The sequence below is a fragment of the Eleginops maclovinus genome, chromosome 13 (assembly GCF_036324505.1).
Source record: "Eleginops maclovinus isolate JMC-PN-2008 ecotype Puerto Natales chromosome 13, JC_Emac_rtc_rv5, whole genome shotgun sequence".
Classification (NCBI taxonomy): Eukaryota; Metazoa; Chordata; class Actinopteri; order Perciformes; family Eleginopidae; genus Eleginops; species Eleginops maclovinus.
The window spans coordinates 2,664,718-2,686,303 of record NC_086361.1 but is presented as its reverse complement, the minus strand read 5'-3'; the positions used below and the strand labels follow the sequence as shown (position 1 = coordinate 2,686,303).

The 21,586-nt window shown below is 40.7% G+C and overlaps 2 protein-coding genes across 3 annotated transcripts; both read right to left on the bottom strand.

The window, feature by feature from the left end:
• Positions 1-362: 362 nt before the first annotated feature.
• Positions 363-14,244, bottom strand: gtf2h4 (general transcription factor IIH, polypeptide 4). 2 transcript variants are annotated; one of them, XM_063898754.1, is made up of 14 exons: positions 14,095-14,244; positions 13,621-13,739; positions 13,411-13,515; positions 10,944-11,075; positions 9,779-9,964; positions 8,876-8,984; positions 6,294-6,362; positions 6,127-6,210; positions 5,350-5,509; positions 4,063-4,193; positions 3,902-3,949; positions 3,213-3,291; positions 2,121-2,182; positions 363-621 (listed from the first exon to the last, which is right to left on the bottom strand). In XM_063898754.1, exons 2-14 carry the CDS (start codon positions 13,734-13,736, stop codon positions 511-513), a joined length of 1,392 nt encoding a protein of 463 aa, XP_063754824.1. In that variant the 5' UTR covers positions 13,737-13,739; positions 14,095-14,244; the 3' UTR covers positions 363-510. The 2 variants fall into 2 exon arrangements, with proteins under 2 accessions (XP_063754824.1, XP_063754825.1); XM_063898755.1 differs by having other exon boundaries at positions 14,121-14,211.
• Positions 14,245-15,418: 1,174 nt separating this feature from the next.
• Positions 15,419-20,991, bottom strand: polr1h (RNA polymerase I subunit H). Its single transcript, XM_063898756.1, has 5 exons — positions 20,709-20,991; positions 20,326-20,468; positions 16,966-17,069; positions 15,991-16,100; positions 15,419-15,907 (listed from the first exon to the last, which is right to left on the bottom strand). The coding sequence occupies exons 2-5, from the start codon at positions 20,441-20,443 to the stop codon at positions 15,883-15,885; spliced, it is 357 nt and encodes a 118-aa protein (XP_063754826.1). The 5' UTR covers positions 20,444-20,468; positions 20,709-20,991; the 3' UTR covers positions 15,419-15,882.
• Positions 20,992-21,586: the final 595 nt, after the last annotated feature.

The following is a 21,586-nucleotide window of genomic DNA, read 5'->3' as shown; positions in this document are numbered from 1 at the left end:
ACAACTTCATTTTCTTCTGAAAAGTGTTCGAGTAAAGGTAAAGCGTGAAGTGAATTCTTCTTCTGAAACTCTTCTTCTGCTGTCTTTGGGATGCCCTGTGTCAAAGTGTTAGTGTAGTGTTTCGTTATTATAAAACCAGACTGCATTAAAAATATATATATTTAAGTAAATCAAATGTTATAGGACTGTATAATTGAAGAAAACACAAGTGACTAAATATATTCCATCGTGGTCCCATACAATCAAATGGGCAGAATATATCATCCATATTGATACATCAATTTTTGCACAGGATATTAGGCAGCATTTTAATATGGGTTATCTGCAAAGGAAAGAACTTCTCAATAAAGTAATTAGCAGAGGATTTTTCATATGACCATTTAATCCAAACTACATGGAAGTCAATATTTTATGAAACATACAAAATAAGAACATCATCTCTACTCTCCTCCAGCTGTGCCAGGAATGTAATGTTGTGATTCCTGACGTCATAATCATGACTTCCTGCTGCTACGTGTTGGACTTCTGTCGCTTCCAGAACCTTTTGACCTCGCTGTGTCCTTGTGGACTCACCACCAGCACCCTGTGAGCCACATCCTGCCACACCAGGCAGCCCAAACCCTGCAGAGGAACAACAATAGAATCAAAATCAGAATAGCTTTAATAGTCCCACAGAAGGGAAATTTACCAAAACAGCATTAACACTCACATCATCAGCAGACATACACAAGGAGTGTCATAGCCCCATGGCTGTGACAATAAATATGGATAGAGCGGCAGTGGATTGAAAGGTAAGGAGATGGAGCTATTGGAGCTATTGTTGAGGTCGAAGGCCTTTGGCTAGTGACTGACGTAAACTTCTTACTTAGTTGAAAGAGCACACCTAATGACACTGTACACTTGCAAACTTGAAATTTCAAGTAAAAAAAAGGCATGATTCATGTGGAAAGGTTTCTGATACCGGAGAGACTGATAAATAGTTGTTTGTAAGACAGGGTTTGGAAGGTTCCTTTTAAAATGTATTCCGTTACTAGTTCCCTGTAAAAATATGTAATCAGTTCCCTAATGTGAGTACCAATAAAAGTGATGTAACTTGATTATTGAATGAATAAAGGTTCACCTACCGAAAAAAAAGAAAAGAACAAATGAACCAAAGAAAGTGAAAACCATAAAGCAGATTCAGGCAGTAAGTGTACGTGGATAGTTACTTTTTTTTGTATCCTAATTACGTAATCCCATCACCTGTAATCCATTACACCTCAATCCACAAGCTAAATACAGTAAAGAGTGAGGGCATGATTACTGAGCTGTGCCTGCTTTCAGATGAGACTGTGGGAGTGGTGCCAGCTGATGGAGTTTGCCTTAATCAATAAACAACCTTAATGAAATATTAAAAGCTTTCTTATCGTCTGAATGCTCGTGTCTTTCACCCTGTCAGATCTATTTTTAGGGATGACGCCTCATTCCTTGCCACAGCAATTACTTACTGATATACAGTGTTATGACTGATGTCCAAAAATACGACCTAAATGTAAGGATACGTTTTCTTTAAAGCAGCCTTTATGCTTTCGGGTTTTCCCTTTCCTGAAGTGTTATATCGGTTTTAGTGCATGAAAATGGTCTGCAAAGGCTAAAATCCCTGTGTTCCCTCCAGAGGAAGTTTCCCTCCCAGCACTCCCCCCCACCTGAAATGGCACCATTGGACTCCTTATTCACTTTGGTTACATGGTCACGTCACTTTGTAACATTGGCTCTTTTATTGGCTAGCGCTCCAACACAATATAAGTGATAGGCTAAGAGGCGGGACACCTCTTAGCGGTTGATCAAAATACAAATATAATCCTGAGATAGGGCACCTATACCTATAGTATTAAAAAAAAGGATCAAAAGTACTCCAAAATATAGCATTATATTATAGCATAGTGTGATTTTAGCCTTGTAAAATATAAAACATTGCTTCAATGGACCTCCATGAATAAAATGTGCAATTGTAGTAATAACCGAGTGTAAAGCAGAACATAAAAGGACAGTAAATAATGTCAATTGTTTCTCAATCCAAATTAAATAAATGTTATATTACTATTAATATTCACTCGTGAAGATATCAGCGTGTATCTAACCTGAGCTCTGTCCCGCAGCACCTCAAAGTCAGTCTGTGAAAGGAACTGGTTGTAGAGCACTCCTGAAGGAGAGAGAGAGGAGAAAAGAGGTTAAAGGTCAGTACAAGGTCGATACTCATCATCTCTATACTGTGTACACCAGCTCAGTTACAGCTCTGCTCTATAGACGTCTGTCAGCAGGACGGCAGGAGAAATCAATCACACAGATCACATGTGCTTCTGTTCAACACCATTTATAATATATAGACCTGTTCTACAGGATGAACACATGTTTGACAATGTTACTGAAGCTGGAAATAGAGTCAATTCCCAAACAAAAGCCAAATAATGATAAGCCATTACCAACACATACAATTAAAGGCCGTTCACTCATAAAGGCAGGGTCAAAATGATTAAGGGGGCTGGATCTAACTGCCAATAGAACACATTGTAAAGCCAAATTCAAAGAGGATGAATTGGGCTGTGTTTGAACACATATTCCTACGCTGTTCAAAATTGGGTTTAAAATAAGTGCTGCATGTCAAATCAAGCGCTTTTTTATAATTCCTTTTTCAGATTGCAATACATACTACCAAAAGTGCTAATAATGCAATGTTTTATTCTGTTATGGTGCAACATCATTTGTACAATACAAGTGTTGTAGCACAACATGGAAGTGAAAGCAAGGCTATTTTTATTTAAATGTTAAAGAGAAAAACGTTTTGTGATATTGGCAATAAATAATTGTGATCTTAACATTCACCGAAATAATCTTTATTATCATTTCAGCCATAATTGTGCAGGATAATGTGTAAGGAAATAGGGTTTAAAATTGGGGAAAGGTTAGTGGAAAGGTTTGGATATTTGAAAAGGCGTAAATAATTCATAGTGTAATGTCACTAATAAAAACCTGTTCTATTCATATTACTCTTATTTGTACACACAGATACACCAGAGTAGTATCTGTGTAGTGTAGTAAGATGACAGAATACATGTTTAAAACAGTGGTGGGGTTTAAAAAAAAATCAAAACCTCAACATCTTTATGTCTCAACATAAACAACAATGAATTCAAGACACACATCCAGGGCACACACACTGAAGAAGAACTCACCCTCTGTGAAAGTCAGGCGGTCTCTCTCCAGCTCCCACAGTCGGATCTGATCTGTGATGGTGGGGGGCAGCACTGGTGTCTGCAGCACAAGGGGGGGGTTGAACAGACTGAGCCTTCTGTACGGCTTTAACCCGTTTCTGTTTCTTGTTATGTGATATGTATGTTTAGTTTTATTAACATTTCCTGTATTGTAAAGCCTCTATTTTACAAGTTTATAGTATAAAAGTTTGTAGTACACATATATATATTATACACATCTGCCATATACATCTGTTATACATAATATATGCATCTGTCCATACCTCCTCATTCAACAGTGTGAAGTATTTAAATACTCTCAATGTATTCCACATATGTATATATTTCACATCCTTAAATCTTTATTGTTGTTATTGTAAATATTCTTCTCTCTTTTTGCAGAGTTGTTGGAGGAGCATGGGATATAAGATTTTCATTGCCAACATATACGTTGTATATGCTGTGCATATGACCAATAAAACCTTGAAAGTTTCCAATGATTTAATTAACTGAGAATGTGTTATCATGGTGACTAAGGACTACATATTTTTTTTCAAAAAGTAGTGCATTTACAGCAATGCCCATAAATAAATGAAATTAACTAAAGGCCAACCACTTAATATTATCATTATTAATATGAAGTGTGAGGAGAGCAGATTGGATTTCTGTACCTGTTTGAGCATGACAGGGTGTGCTCTGGTCCGTAGGAAGTGAATAATCTGAAGAGAAAAAAAACATCACAGAAATCTGCAATCCTGGTCCAGATTCTCCCCTTTAATAACCGGACCCCCCCCCCAATCTGAGCTAGTACATGTATGCAGTGTCTGAGTACCTGTTGTGCTGTGATGCCATTGGCGATGGCCTGCTGCACTGACTCCCTTGTTACCTGGGCAACCACGACGTTTGGGAAGCGATAGAGCATCTCACTGAAGAGAGCCACGAGAGCGATCTGGAGCTCTGAGTCTGCACACAGGGTCTGTTAGTCTTCACACTGCACAGTATTCTCATGATCAATACATTGAGAGCACTGAATACATTGTGGTACACTTTGCGTGTGTTTTGGAAAATTATTGGCTATTGTGTGTCTCAGTATACCTCTGTACGTACATTGGCTGTTTTGTGTGCCTAAGTCCCAATGCAAAGTATGACCAAATGCTCACCCCGTGCACTACGCTCAAAAAGGAAGACAAAGAAAACAGCGCCTGCAGAGCTTTACTTGTACGTGTGAGTCAAGAAGCGGAGCCCTGTTACTTTTAAAACATCCTACGAGAATGTGCCACGAAAAAATAGCCATATTGGATACGCAACGCAGGAACAGCTGCGATTGCAAACAGTGTGATCATGAAGCAGCAACATACAAATAAAGGTTATACAAGTGAGTTTTTCCACTATTTTATAAAAATACATTACTGGTGTTCGAATAAGGCTATGTGATTTTATTTGGTAAACTGAGAAATCTGCAATGATTCGGTACTGGAAATGTAAAACATTGCTTGCTAGCTAGATAGCTAGCTAACAGCAGCAATCATGACTTCACAGATGAATTTCAAACACCAGCGCGAGTGTTCACAGTGTTAGACATAGCAGTGTACTAAGGGAAGTATTTCAAATCAGACACAGCATATATAATAGCAGTTTGCCCCACATTAGCTTTATGCTAAGCTAACCATGTGATGACTTTAGTCTTGCGCACTCACAGATTAGAGTGATGTTCATCTGATTAAGAATCTCAATAAGAATGCAACAATTGAGCTTTCTTTCAAAATGTATATGTTGCATATCTGGATAGTTTTATAGTCCCTGGTTTTAATAATCTAACCGTGGTGCAGTTCACAAGTTATTAAGAACTACAACTAACGGCTTCTAATATTGGTATACAGCTCTGGGAAAAATTAAGAGACCACTGCAGCATCAGTTTCTTCTGTGTTGGAATTCAACAGACACTGATATGGCAGCCGTATACGTAGAGATTGAGATTCAAGAAAAATGTGGAGTGGTCTCTTAATTTCTTCCGGTGCTGTATATCCCCCGCTCAGCCTTCTCAGAAGGGATATGATGAATAGGGACTTGAACCGTATGTAAATGTGGTTCTTAGTGTTGACATGCTGTTCAGATTTACCTGTGTAGGCATAGATACGGTAATTTGTTTCTACGACGATGAAACCTGCGTCTCCAGTCCCAGGGGTGGCAAGGGTGGAGGAGGACTGGGAGGCGGTGGTGGTGACTCCTGCAGCCAGAGTGATGGCCAGTCTAGTAGGGTAGTACCGCCGCGACTTCCTCTGATAACAACAGACAGAAGAATTACATCAAACTGACACCGTAGATCTATAGACACTGACTACGAGCAGTATATCAAAACAGAAATCACACATTTCTAATGTTTAATTCAGTTTCAGTTTTTAGTTCAGTGATTATATCTTCAATTTCCTGCAAGTCTCCCATCTTTATTGAAATACGGTCCCCGACAGTCTGTTTTTTAGATGTATGTACATGTGTTCTAGTTGTATGAGTGTGTGTATGAGAAGTATTTTCTCCATTGGCACATTTCATTTGTATCTATTGCCTCAGTCAGATCTTATTGCTATCGCTATAATCTACTAGAATTAAATACTATGTTTCTTATCTTTTATATTTGAACATGTTCGAGAGCTGAATGCCACTTATCATTACACATATTTACTCTAACTTCTGATGTTTTTATAAATATTTTAATTCTATTATTATTTTATTCTAAAATGTAGAAAAACAACCAATTTCCCGCAGGATAAATAAAGTATTCAGATGATTTTTGCTCCCTTTTATTTTAATGCAGCGTATCTGTTTTGATTAATTCTCAGTTGCAATGCAGGCGAGTGAGTACTGACAATGACCTAAGTGTCAGTGTATGCTCCCTCACCTTCCTCTGGAACACCAATCCAAACTCCCGCAGGTGCTGCAGGAAGGTGAGCAGCGAGTCGCTCATGCCCTCCACCGAGTAATCCTGAGACACAGGAAACACACCGTCAAAAACAGGAAGCTCAATGTGAGCAGGAACATTCAAAGCTATCAGGAGCAAACACTCACTCTGCCCAGAGTGGAGAAACTGAGCTGGAACAGGAAGGACAGGATCTCCACCAGGTCCATTCCTCGGGACTGCAACGCAGGCAGGTTTAAATCATAACCAGCATGGACAAATAACACCCTTCACAACCGACATGTACAGAGAGTGGAAGTACTGGTATATCTCAAATATTAATACAACATAATGTACATTTCCACATTCAGACTTCTTTTAAGCTGAATACTGTTAGACAACAGACACTGGAGCTCAACACCTCCTGCAGATATTAGATTTAAAGGAATTATTTTTCTTTATTTTCTTTCATCCTTTTATTCTGATAACTAACTTTGTAAAATATCTCTATCTCTTTCTTTGTCTCATTACCGTAATTTCCGGACTATAAGCCGCTACTTTTTTCCCACGCTTTGAACCTCGCGGCTTTTACAATGACGCGGCTAATTTATGGATTTTTCCCGCTTTCAAAAGCTTCATGCCGCCAAAATGGGATTTTGAACAAAAATAGAGAAAAAACTGAGCACCGTCACATAATGTGACGTAAATTGAGCGTGCTCAAACTTCCCATCATTCTGATTACGGTAGTCATTTTGTCACCCTCATCATGGCAAAGACACGGAGAAATGCATATGATGCAGCTTTCAAGTTGAAGGCGATCGATCTGGCAGTTGGAAAAGGAAATAGAGCTGCTGCACGGGAGCTTGGCCTTAATGAGTCGATGATAAGACGTTGGAAACAGCAGCGTGAGGAACTAACTCAGTGCAAAAAGACAACAAAAGCTTTCAGAGGGAAGAAAAGCAGATGGCCCGAACTAGAAAATGAGCTTGAAGACTGGATCAACACACAGAGAGCAGACGGCCGAGGTGTTTCAACTGTGCAGATCCGACTGAAAGCCAAAAACAATTGCCACCGCAATTAAGTTTGAGGATTTTAGAGGTGGACCATCGTGGTGTCTAACATTTATGAGACGTAAAGGCCTGTCCATCAGGGTACAAACGAGTCTGTGTCAGCAGCTCCCTCCGACTACGAGGAAAAAGTTTCAAACTTCCGCAAATTCACTGATGCAAAGGTAGCGGAGCATTCCATCGGCCCGCACAACATCATAAATATGGATGAGGTTCCTCTGACGTTTGACCTGCCTCTCACTCGGACTGTCAACAGGAAAGGCGAATCATCAGTCACGCTGAAAACAACCGGGCATGAAAAAACGCACTTCACCAGTGTTCTGAGCTGCACGGCATCGGGAGAAAAGCTTCCACCAATGTTGATTTTTAAACGCATGGCGATGCCAAAAGAAAAATTCTCGAGTGGAATTGTTGTGAAAGTCAACAAGAAAAAAGGATGGATGACGGAAGGCCTAATGCATGAATGGCATACGGAGTGTTACGGCAAGCGACCGGGAGGATTCTTTCACAAGAACAAGGCTTTGCTCGTGTTGGACAGCATGAGGGCCCACATAACAGATTCTGTGAAAGAAGCCATCAAGAGGACAAACTCAATTCCAGCTGTGATTCCTGGGGGCACAACAAAGTATTTGCAGACACTCGACATCAGTATAAATCGTGCATTTCAGGTGGCGCTCCGTGTTCAGTGGGAGGCTTGGATGACAAGTGGGGAGAAATCCTTCACTAAAACGGGCCGCATGCAAAGAGCAACTTATGGTCAAGTCTGCCAGTGGGTCCTGACAGCGTGGAGCATTATCAAAAAATCCACTATCATCAACTGGTTTCGAAAGGCTGGACTGCTGCATGTTGAAGAGGGCAGCATGAGCTCAGCGGGGAATTTGCCTCCGGATGAAAGTGACGAGAGCGACAATGAAGACGATCCAGCATCGGATGAAGCAATTCTGAGGCTATTCAACTCCGACACCGGAGGAGATGACTTCAGTGGTTTCAGTGCACAGGAGGAGGAAGATAGTGACCAATGACTTTCTTGGTAGGCTACTGTTTACTGCTATTTCTTTATATTTGTTACAAGCCGTGTTTCGTTAAAGCCTATTTATTTTTGTTACAAGCCGTGTAAAAAAGAAAAGAAAAAGCGAAATTGGGGAGAATATTCATTTTAACAGCATTGACCGTCCCTGCCAGGGATAAAGGGAAATGTGACAACCGACCAAAATCATTAATGTACGCTCAAATACAGGTTTAAAGTTCAATTCAAACAAGTCTTGGATAGATCTACTCGTGACCACATCCAAGTATCAAAAGGATTTGTCAACCATCTTAAATGGGAATTGAGAGTATGATATACCTTGTTTTGTTTAAAGGCCTATTTATTTTTGTTCCAAGCTGTGTTTCGTTAAAGCCTGTGTACAGCTTATAGACATGTGCGGCTTATTTATGTACAAAATACTTTTTTTTTTTTTATTCAGTGGGTGCGGCTTATATTCAGGTGCGCTTAATAGTCTGGAAATTACGGTAATCAAACTTATACAGGCCGTAAAGCAGATACTGGCAGGAACAGAAATACTAGGAAGAGTTAACTGTGAGGCCTCTCAGCTGGGAGATGTGTTTCTGATGCTATATGGAAGATAACCCCTGGTTGAACTCATTTAAAGGTGATCAGGTCAGACTAGAGGACACACAGGTACCTGAGCTGTATTCAGGTACTGCAGGGTGAAGTACCACAGCTGGGAGGCTGTGTCCAGCAGGAGGAACTGGAACCCAGCAGAGGTGATGTAGGGTGCCTCGCCTGCCTCACTGACAAAGACAAACACAACAATGATTAGACCTATAGATACAAAGTCCACATTTATTTTCATTCTGTTATGATGATCCTCCCTTTGATGCTGTCTGCTCAGACTCCAAACTCTTTCTTTGTAGGGATTTCCAATAATTCTACATAAACTAATACATTTGTGTCATGGAGTTGTCCCGTCTTTGCGTGGAAGTTGTGGTACCACTTTACAATAAGACATTTATAAACCAGTTCTAACATAGATTTCGTACATCAACACAGGCTCACTATTTGGCAGGATGACTAAGCCTTATATTGGCTACCTAGCTTACTCTGTCTTCTTCATCAGCCAGCATCCTTGGTATCTATCATTCACTGATCTGATTCCCCCCCCATCCATCTTGATGTTTTGTTTATCTCTTGTCTTATAAAAGCTTATTAATGATTTATAAAGTGTTCACAACCTAATTAATAAACGAATTACAAACTATTAGTAAACCCCTTATAAGGGTAGTCTTATGGTAAAGTGGTACCGAAGTTGTTATAAGGGCTTGGATTATAAAGAATCTGCACAGAGATAAGTTAGGGTGAAATGTGTGTGCTCTGTTTAATGCTGTCATAATTTTTTTTTTGAAAATGTGTTCCAAAATATGTGTGTGACAGGCAGAACAGCTCCAAGAGTAGCGTTATCAGTACTTGATATGCTGCCAACACTATAAATCATGAATATGAAAGAAGGCTGGCAATATGTTTTATACACAATTAAATATTAACACATGGCATAGACAACATGTTTTGACACATGTTTCTTGAATACCTCTTCATGAGGCCGGCCTGGACGAGCAGCAGGGCGAGGTCCTGGCTGACGGCAGCACAGGGGGAGCCCACCATGAACTGCAGGATGACCTCCCAGCGCTCCATGGCGTAGCGGTCCAGACTGTCGATGTCCCGAGCGTGGCGGTCAGGACCCAGAGAGCTGCCCTCATCCGCCCATGCTTTGCCACTGTAGGGGAAACCCAGAGCTATTACTGACAGCACTGTGGGTCAGTCTAATGTCTAGGTGCCTAAATAATCAAATATTACAGTCTGAGGGGCCCATAATAGTAGGGCCCAACCCCTATCCCCGACAACCTCTCCACCCCCACTTCATTATGTTTGTGTGTTTTCAATGAGCTAGTGGGGAATGGAAGTTATTAAATCCTCCAACAGGAAGTTATTAAGGGGGGGCTATGGTGTATGGGTTGGTGGGGAATTGGCTCTGGGTTTATTGAGCTGGTTAGTGCATCCATTACTGTAATAAGGATCTTTACGTAACAATAATCATTTTACTACTGTTATACACCACACCTCATTCTACAATGTTACACTTATTTTATGAACACTGGTGCTACTTGACAGACTTTCCTGGATTATTTTAACAAACTACCCTGTGCCACTGAATGCCCGACCTTCCCTTCCCTTTTATTTATTTTAATTCAACTTGTTTTCTTTATTTGGTTGATTTTATTTTTTTAAGTGCATCTCTGTGGGTGTGTATGTATATGTATATATGCGTGCACATTATATGTACTACAATGACGTTTTTATTTGTGGTATAAATGTACATCTGCATTATATGTGCCCTGTCCTGTATTATATAAGTGAAGATCAATAAAAAAAAAGGTGAAATATAAATACTGGTGCTACCTACTCATCTTCCTGAATGTGTACTTCTGTACATTTTCTTTTTTATTTTAAATACTATGTGCATGCCTTTTATATAACAGTGTTCTATTTGCTCTACTCTTTGCTGAAACAAAGTAAATCCCCCCCTTTCTGGGACGAATAAGGGAATTCTGATCTGGTATTGTAGTCGTGAGATTCTGTAAACATTTCGACACTTGTCTATAACTCTAACCACGCGGTGTTTGGTTCTGTAAAACATTACAACCGGTGCTGCAGTGTGTGATGGACGACTGTGTGACGAGGGGGGGAGCACCTACCCGCCCAGCAGAGCGATCCTCAGGTTGTCTTTGAAGACTGGATTTAAAATATAACCCTGCAGACCCCCCTGCAGCTGCTGACTGTGCCACAGGCGGAGTCCTGCCAGCACCGACACACACTCATCGTGATCCCTGCAGGAAAGGAGACACACAGACACACAAACACAAACACACACTGAGCTGAAATGTAGTCCACAGCAGAGTTGATATAAAAAGCTGCTAAAGTATTTACCCTGTTGCTACCCACCTAAAGAAAATCTGGACCACTAAAATAATCACCAGCTGTACTCCCATGATATACAGTGGTATGCAAAAGTTTGGGCACCCCTCTGAGATTTCATGACAATTTGCTTTTCCTTTATAATAGAAGATCACAGCAACAACATTTGTTTTCCTACAAAGATGTAGACGTTTTAGTGTTTTCCAGACCAAAATTCTTAGGGTAGCATTACATAGTTTTATTATAATAAAATAAAATGCAAAAAATGGGATGTGCAAAAGTTTGGGCACCCTTATAAATAGCATTCATTTCAACACCTGTACGGATTTATAGCTGACAGGTTGCTGCACAAAATTGCTTTGATTAGCTCATTAGACCTTCAATTACAAAGACAGGTGGAACCAATCATGAAAAAGGCTATTTAACATAGGTAATAGCTGGCTGTGCCTGGCCTAGGTTCTTTCTTAGGGAGTGGCAAGATGGGGACCTCAAAACAACTCTCCACTGACCTGAAAGCTAAGATAATCCAACATTATAAATTAGGAGAAGGGTACAAAAAATTATCTGACAGGTTTAAACTGTCTGTCTCCACAGTCAGAAACGTAGTTGTGAAATGGAAGGCCACAGGAACAGTCCGTGTGAAGGAAAGATGTGGTAGGCCGACAAAAATAGGGGAAAGGCACAGGCGAAGGATGGTGAAAATGGTCACAGAGAAGCCACAGACCACCTCCAGAGAACTACAACAACATCTGGCTGCTGATGGTGTAGTTGTTCACCGTTCCACAATCCAGCGTACTTTGCACCAGGAAGAGCTCATTGGAAGGGTGATGTGCAAAAAGCCTTTCCTGAGTGTTAATCACAAGAAGAGTCGCATGAGGTATGCAAAAGCACATCTGGACAAGCCAGAAGCATTTTGGAACAAAATACTGTGGTCAGATGAGACCAAGATTGAGTTATTTGGTCATAACATGAACAGGTATGCATGGCGAAAAAAACACACTGCATTCAATGAAAAGAACTTGTTGCCCACTGTAAAATTTGGTGGAGGATCTATCATGTTATGGGGCTGTGTGGCTAGCACAGGTACTGGAAAACTTGTTAAAGTTGAGGGCCACATGAATTCCTTACAGTACCAGGAGATTCTTGACAAGAATGTTCTAGAGTCAGTCACAAAGTTGAAGCTACGCCGGGGTTGGATTTTTCAGCAGGACAATGATCCTAAGCACCGATCAAAATCCACCAAGGAATTCATGCAGAAGCACAGGTACAATGTTCTGGAATGGCCATCCCAGTCCCCAGACCTTAACATCATTGAAAATGTATGGATTTATTTGAAGAAGGCTGTCCATGCACGGAGGCCAAGAAACCTGACTGAACTGGAGACGTTTTGTGTGGAAGAATGGGCCAAAATACCACCTGCCAGGCTTAAGGGACTTGTCTGTGGCTACAGGAGGCGTCTACAGGCCGTTATTGCAGCAAAAGGAGGCAATACTAAATATTAATGGAATTATTTCTTAGGGGTGCCCAAATTTATGCACATGCCTATTTTTGTTTGAATGCACATAAACATGTTTCTGTTTGACCAATAAAAGTTATTTCACTACTGAGATGTTTCTGTTACCATAAGGTATAACATATGTTAAAATGAAGTTGCTGCTTCAAAAGCTCAGCAAGTGACAAACTGATGCAGTGGTTTTCCTAAGGGGTGCCCAAACTTTTGCATACCACTGTATATACCCAGTGATACCTCAAGAATTCAAGGTACAAGGAGTAAGGAGTAAGTCATTGATATTATAAAATGATCATTTTAAGGGGGAAGCTTTCTTTCAATTTCATTCATTTGGGTTTTTCAAGCAATAACAATACAACTATGTTGGAGACACTATCCCCACATATAGACAGATTCCATCACTGTCTGACAGCATTCCAAAGAGATTTACAAAGCACACACAGTAACAGTGATTCATACTGCAGTCTTGAATTTAAAAAGCCTGTATTTTTCTGCTCTGAAGTTGTCTTACAATGTCGTCACAGCAACAAGTCCTTAAGATTCACACAGTGCGGAGGACAGATTGTAAATTTGAGCAAAATTTGGCACTGATCTAGGGTCTGTACCCTGTCAGAGCTGAGGTAGCAGAACCAGTACAGGGGGGGAAAGTAGGATTGTTGCATCTCTAAGTCATCATCATTAATAAAATTCCATCCCACTTATTAAGTAGCTCGAGGTGTTAAAGATAAGTAACTTACTTCTGACTGTCTACTTTCACCCACAATGCCAGAGCTGCCTGTGGAAGGGGCTGATCCAGGAACAGCATACGCATCACATAATTCTTGGCCAGAGAGGGGAGTTCCCTGTGAGAGATCCGACACAACACAAAGGGGTTACACACACACAAAAGGGTTTAATGTCCACATGATGAGCAGCACCATCAGTCCAGCATGCTGCAGCCGTCAAACCTGTACACAGCCAGGCATGTAGCCGGGTGGTTGTACAGTCTGTCCAGGATCTCAGGGCTCAGCTCCCTCAGGTACTCATGCAGATTCTTACACTGCAGCTGGACCCGCAGCTTCATTATCTGACCAAACAGAGAGGGGGGGGGGGGGTCATTAAATGCACCTCTGATTACGTCATTCATAACCAAAGGATAATAAAGCTGCAACAAAATACATTAATGTAATCCTTCAATCCAGCCATTTCATGTGGTTTTGATGATCCCTTAGCGTACATATGGATCTAACTACATGTGACAGAGGAGTCATTATTCTATTAATACATCCTTTAATTCGATATACGTAGGCATATATGTGTAACGTATATGTTTAATTTAAGTGTGGAAGTGCTACATTCATGCTCACAAACAAAGCTACTACGGTTTGAAAATAGCCCTGAAAAAAGCTACTTATTATATGTATGTAACAAGCATTAATTACCGTGAAGACGGATATAAAATACCAACCAAGTCCTGGCAATGAAGTTAATTTATAGAACTAAATAACTGCATTGTTGTCACTCGGCTTCTCTACGCTGTGTAGCCATGTTTTCGGGTCACGTGGTTTTAATGCGAGCGTGCGTATTGGCTATATTCTTCTTCGGCTATTTAGAAGGGCATAGGGCGCAGTACTCCCACCTGCTGGACTGAGTGTAAATAGCAAGGATAGGAATGTATGATTTTTTTTTTAACTTACAAAACGCCATTTATAATTTTAGATTCCAGCTATATGTTCTCTATAGTCCTATGGAACCTTGTGGGAAAATACACACATTATAAAAACATAATCAGTTTTACTGAATTTGAATGAGACTGTGTAATAAGTGCAATATCTGAACATGCACATCTATCAAACCTCGGAAAGTCTAATACAGTCGGCAACAAATCGGAGGGCAACAATGTCATATTGTTTGACCTTGTGTTTAACTGATCCATGGTTAGTTTGGAGGCTGGGTTTGGGTTACTGTGTGTCATACCGACGGTGTTTCCTGCAGGACATTGTGTACCTTTGTGTACCTAAAATATGAAAACTTTATTCCAAGTCTCCCTCTAAAATCACTGTTGATTTAACATTTATTTTAATGAAAGAATTAAACACAGCTGCTACCTAAAGCAAAGATGAGTAGATCCCAGCGTCTATCAGTCATGTTGCAACAGAGGGAAAAATCCATAGTTGAATATAGGGGGGGAACAAACAACTTAGGGACAAGGTGAATGCTTAACAAAATCATTTTTTAAAACATAACTTTTTAAAGGTTAATGTTAGGAACAGCCATGTGAAGAATGTTTAACTACCACACAGATCTTCAGTTCTTTTTAATAAATCATACATTTTCTAAAGAAATTTTACATAAAATATAAATGAGCACCTTGAGTCTACTGATTTGAAATCACTGGGTCACATGACGCAGACTTTAGTTGATGAAACCTCTAACTCACTTAGCCTGTAGCTTTTGAACATCGCTGTCCTTTGGCTAACTACAGATTCTTCCACATCCTAATGTTTGTGAAAAATCATAATTATTTTAAACATTTAAGTCCATGGAGGCAACCTCACTCTTACACTGTGATGCACACTGTAAAAACCCTCTTTGTGATGACATGTATAGTTCATGAGTATAGCTGTGTAATGCCTTAACGCTGAATGCGGAAGTGTTTTAAAGAACCCATTGAATGTTTATTTTAGTACCTTAAGGTCAATCAGTTTTAATATATTTATCAAGTCATACAAAATACATAACAAACAGCATTACCATACACACAAATTCCACGTACACACTTTATTTAGGAAGATTTATAGTTTCATGTTGAAGTAACAGGGGATAACATAGAAATATCTATATTTTAACCTATAAAAAATGGATAAAGTTTAATTTCTGAACATAAAGATTGTTTGAGGCTCAAAAGGCAAAGAAAATCCAACTTAGTTAACGGATATTGTTCATTAAAGTTCTTTTCCAACCTTGGAAGCTTTAGTGGATCAAGACAAATGTTCACTGGGATGAGATTATCAATGAGTTCCAGTATACCTAAGAACTGCAGAAGACCCAGGACAAGAAAGCTAGTGGTCCAAGCAAGTGGAGTCTGAGTTAAGATTATTTTTGTCAAATTTCCTTCAAAATGCTAATAATTCAAGAGGAGTGACAGCATTATTAGATAAAGCAGAGGTGGAGGGCCTGTTGTCATATGTACAATCCATCTGAAGCAGCACGGAGAGCGGGACCTCTTCTCAGGAGTCCTCCTTCTCTTGATATCTGAAACACCAGAATCAAAAAGATCAGCAGCAGATCCCCCAGCAGCAGCTTTCATTTACAGGGATGAGTTCATGTGACATTACCTGCAGTTTATACAGGTGAAGAAGACCGTCTGCCCTTCGTCTGCGGACCTCATCTGCCTGGTGTGGTACACCATGCCCTCCTTGTTGCAGCGGGAGCAGCGCCTGTCGATCTGTGATGAGCAGGCAGAGCCATTACAAGGAGAAAAACATTTAACACAACATCATTGAAGACAACATGTTCAAGACCCTCCCTCTAAAGTGCTTTTGACCTGGGATTTAAATCTGGTATTTCATTTTAGGATGGACTGGTGCACATTACTCTTACATTTTGGCTATCTGGTCTGTTCTAGTTATGAAGGTGGTTTAAATATTGTACGCCTTCAAGTGAAGTATGTATGGCTTGTCAATGGATGTACAATAGTAGAGACTAAGCTGATCACTAGTATCTTTAAACTGTTGTAGCATTTGTAACTGTGGTTCCTATCAATAGACTGGTGAAAAAAGCAGAGCTTCAGTCTGACTTTATTAAAATCGTGTGACCCTTTACCTCCGGTTTGACGGTAACATTTCATATTCAATGTTCAGGACATGGCTGGGGTCAGAGACAATGTTAATATGTTGCTAAGGTCAGCTGATTCAGAGTCTCTCAAGAGACTGACCTACAATCTTTGAGCATATTCAGATTTTAAAGCGGTAGACAAACACCTGTACCATGTAGAATTGCATTACTGTAGAACAGTCAGAATCCACGGTGTAAAAACAGAAGAAAGTGTCTACTCGCCTAGAAGGACCCGAGGCGGCGCAGAAAATGTATTATTTTGTCCTTTTGCAGATATATTCTATGTGATCTTTCCATGACAGCAGATGGTCTTAATTATGCATTTTCATTAAGGATTTATAGACAATGGGCACTGGGTCAGATAGACAGTGTGTGTGTGCGTGTGCTTGTGTGTGTGTGTGTGTGTGTGTGTGTGTGTGTGTGTGTGTGTGTGTGTGTGTGTGTGTGTGTGTGTGTGTGTGTGTGTGTGTTCTTACCACGGCTCCCTTCAGCTCCGAGTTGTCCTCGTTCTTCAGGGTCACCGTGGACTGCTCCACAGGGTTAAACACCACCGAGGAGCGGATCTCCTGCTTGGAGAACTCTGCATGGAAACACAGGAGTGTGAAGGGACGATCAACAACATTGATACACATACAGTGGGGGCAAAAAAGTATTTAGTCAGCCACCAATTGTGCAAGTTCTCCCATTTAAAAAGATGAGAGAGGCCTGTAATTTTTATCATAGGTATACCTCAACTATGAGAGACAGAATGAGAAAATAAATCCAGGAAATCACATTGTAGGATTTTTAAAGAATTTATTTTCAAATGATTGTGGAAAATAAGTATTTGGTCAATAACAAAAGTTCATCTCAATACTTTGTTATATACCCTTTGTTGGCAATGACAGAGGTCAAACGTTTTCTGTAAGTCTTCACAAGGTTTTCACACACTGTTGCTGGTATTTTGGCCCATTCCTCCATGCAGATCTCCTCTAAAGCAGTGATGTTTTGGGGCTGTCGCTGGGCAACACGGACTTTCAACTCCCTCCAAAGATTTTCTATGGGGTTGAGATCTGGAGACTGGCTAGGCCACTCCAGGACCTTGAAATGCTTCTTACGAAGCCACTCCTTCGTTGCCCTGGCGGTGTGTTTGGGATCATTGTCATGCTGAAAGACCCAGCCACGCTTCATCTTCAGTGCCCTTGCTGATGGAAGGAGGTTTTCACTCAAGATCTCACGATACATGGCCCCATTCATTCTTTCCTTTACACGGATCAGTCGTCCTGGTCCCTTTGCAGAAAAACAGCCCCAAAGCATGATGTTTCCACCCCCATGCTTCACAGTAGGTATGGTGTTCTTTGGACGCAACTCTGCATTCTTTCTCCTCCAAACACGACTTGAGTTTTGTTGAGTTTGAGTTTTACCAAAAAGTTCTATTTTGGTTTCATCTGACCATATGACATTCTCCCAGTCCTCTTCTGGATCATCCAAATGCCCTCTAGCAAACTTCAGACGGGCCTGGACATGTACTGGCTTAAGCAGGGGGACACGTCTGGAACTGCAGGATTTAAGTCCCTGGCGGCGTAGTGTGTTACTGATGGTAGCCTCTGTTACTTTGGTCCCAGCTCTCTGCAGGTCATTCACTAGGTCCCCCCGTGTGGTTCTGGGATTTTTGCTCACCGTTCTTGTGATCATTTTGACCCCACGGGGTGAGATCTTGCGTGGAGCCCCAGATCGAGGGAGATTAGCAGTGGTCTTGTATGTCTTCCATTTTCTAATAATTGCTCCCACAGTTGATTTCTTCACACCAAGCTGCTTACCTATTGCAGATTCACTTTTCCCAGCCTGGTGCAGGTCTACAATTGTGTCTCTGGTCTCCTTTGACAGCTCTTTGGTCTTGGCCATAGTGGAGTTTGGAGTATGACTGTTTGAGGTTGTGGACAGGTGTCTTTTATACTGATAACGAGTTCAAAAAGGTGCCATTAATACAGGTAACGAGTGGAGGACAGAGGAGCCTCTTAAAGAAGAAGTTACAGGTCTGCGAGAGCCAGAAATCTTGCTTGTTTGTAGGTGACCAAATACTTATTTTACCGAGGAATTTACCAATTAATTCATTAAAAATCCTACAATGTGATTTCCTGGATTGTTTCCCCCATTCTGTCTCTCATAGTTGAGGTATACCTATGATTAAAATTACAGGCCTCTCTCATCTTTTTAAATGGGAGAACTTGCACAATTGGTGGCTGACTAAATACTTTTTTGCCCCACTGTATGTTACACACAGATTACATATGAGCCGTTTATCAAAGCTGTTCCCAGTGAGCTGTGTGGACTATTCAGTGTTACAGGGTCTTTGTTTTGAAAGGCACTTTGAGAAGAGGGTTTATTTGTAAGGGATGATGTGCAGCGAGGTGGTCATTGATGAAAAAAGAACAACACCTTAAATCACCATTTATTGATTTACAAATGATCATATTGCTTCCATTCAGAAAGTAAATCTGTTAGTTAGTTTACTTCCTGTCTGTCTTCTTCTGCTGTCCCCTTTAGTGTTTACTTCCTGTCTGTCTTCTTCTGCTGTCCCCTTTAGTGTTTACTTCCTGTCTGTCTTCTTCTGCTGTCCCCTAGCGTTTACTTCCTGTCTGTCTCCTCCTGCTGTTCCCTTTAGTGTTTACTTCCTGTCTGTCTTCTTCTGCTGTCCCCTTAAGTGTTTACTTCCTGTCTGTCTTCTTCTGCTGTCCCCTAGCGTTTACTTCCTGTATGTCTCCTCCTGCTGTCCCCTAGCGTTTACTTCCTGTCTGTCTCCTCCTGCTGTTCCCTTTAGTGTTTACTTCCTGTCTGTCTTCTTCTGCTGTCCCCTTTAGTGTTTACTTCCTGTCTGTCTTCTTCTGCTGTCCCCTTTAGTGTTTACTTCGTGTCTGTCTTCTTCTGCTGTCCCCTAGCGTTTACTTTCTGTCTGTCTCCTCCTGCTGTTCCCTTTAGTGTTTACTTCCTGTCTGTCTCCTCCTGCTGTTCCCTTTAGTGTTTACTTCCTGTCTGTCTCCTCCTGCTGTTCCCTTTAGTGTTTACTTCCTGTCTGTCTTCTACTGATTTCTCCCGTTATCCTTTAAGTTCTTTCTTCTCTTTTTCTTTTCTTTCCTGGGAACAGTTTAGCCATCCTGAAACCATTGATGTGTGCTCTCTACAAATATGAAAATGAATACTCCAAAAAGTATTCCATGTTTTTTTCTGATGGAAAACGAGTGTTGACGTTAAATTGACCGGACTGCTTTCAGCAGATTGATATGATTGCACATACTGTAGTCCCTTAATCAGAGGGTTCTGCTTAGCAATGGTCTGCTCCCCTTGACAACGGGCAGCCTGTTAGCAAACAATAACAAACCACTGAAATGTTAAAACTGAGCAATCAGAATGAAATTAATTCATGTTCGAAAAATAAATATCAACACAAGCTCTTTGGTAGATTATGCGTTTGCCAAATCACAGGAGATGCTTGGACAGATTCAGACAAAGATGGTGAATACAATTCTATCCGTACCGTTGGTTACATGAGGAGCATTATTTGTATTTGTATTGTTATTTTGAACAGACTGAGCCTCTGTTCATAGAAGCTTTGACGACAGTCCACCCAGAAGTAATCCTATGGCTTGGCCACTACAAAAAACTAGCCTTAACGTCCATGTTTGTCATTGTTTACAGTTATTCCCAAGCCTTTACTATCAAATAATGGGACAATTGAGAGGCCATGTTTGCAGGTTTTCTCTCTTATAAACACATGATTTAAAGTGCACGCAAAACATCTAGAAATGAGTCATTCGCTTTAAGAAGCATCAATGCACATGTCCAGTGATCAGCTGTACCTGCTACAGGGATGCAGAAGGAGCAGCGGGGGCAGCGCACCGTGTCCGGGATCCCCGGCAGAGGAAGGACATTCCCACACTCCGGACAGAAGTTTGGATTTCCTCCAAAACAAGACATCTCTGTGTGGAGAACAGGAAGGGAACTGTAGGGGAAGACAATCACAGCAGCATAAGTGCCATATTAGCCGTTTTTTCGTTTCTGTGTCTAAAGTCTGTTTACTGGATTGTGTTTGAAGTTATTTTTGAAGTCCTAAACATTTAAGACTTAACTTCAAAGTAAAACTCCATTTAGAATATTGACATAGAATTGCTTGGAAGAATTCAAAACACCAAAGAGCAGCTAAGCTCATATTTAGTCTTCAGATCTGATAGTAACTACTCACCTGTGGAAGTGTAAACGACGTCACCAGCCAAAGGCAATACGCAGTTTAAAGCGGAGAGAAGAAGAATAACTGTCTGTAATGTTAACGTCAGTCTGCGGTGTGTTTACATCCAGCATGCTCCACACTGCGGGGTCGGTTAACTCAGTCGCATGTTGTGACGTCATACATGTGCGCCGACGTTAGCGTTTGTTTTTAAATGTTATACATTTGCATCAATATATTTTATTAATTTGACATTACTAAGAAAACATGTTAAAACATGTCCGCGGCGCACGGCGGCCCATTAAGCGACATAGACTGTAGTAATACTATCTAAATTCGCGCCGCACTGTCTCAAAATAGATACATTAGGGGCTGCCACAGCCAATAAGCATGCGGCGCGCGACTGGCTGCTGGACGACTCAAGCTCTACGGACATATTTAATGGTTTATCAGACAATAACTACTCAAGATTCTGATTTAGTATAATTTTGGGACAATTAGCGCTGGATTCGGGATTCGGAATAACAGCTTAGATTTCGGGACTGTCCCCGGGACGTCTGGTCACCCTATTTGAAGGTGATACTTTTATTGAATCATTTTATTCATGGTAAAATTCCTCATGAAAGAAGAGATGGACTGACTTCAGACCAAGTTTCTACACCAAGAACTACAGCAATATGGCAGCGGGAAAAAAAAAAGAGTCAATTTAAATGTATTGTGTTGTTTATTTGAATGTGAATCACCTTTTATTTTCTTGAGTAAAGGGAACAAAAAAGAAACAATTTAAATTGATCAGTTAAACGTAGACCAGGTTTTGAATGTTAAAAGTAATCAAAACCTACAGAATAAGCATGCTTTTTGTTAAATAGACAACCACGAACTGGTTTATAGGTGTG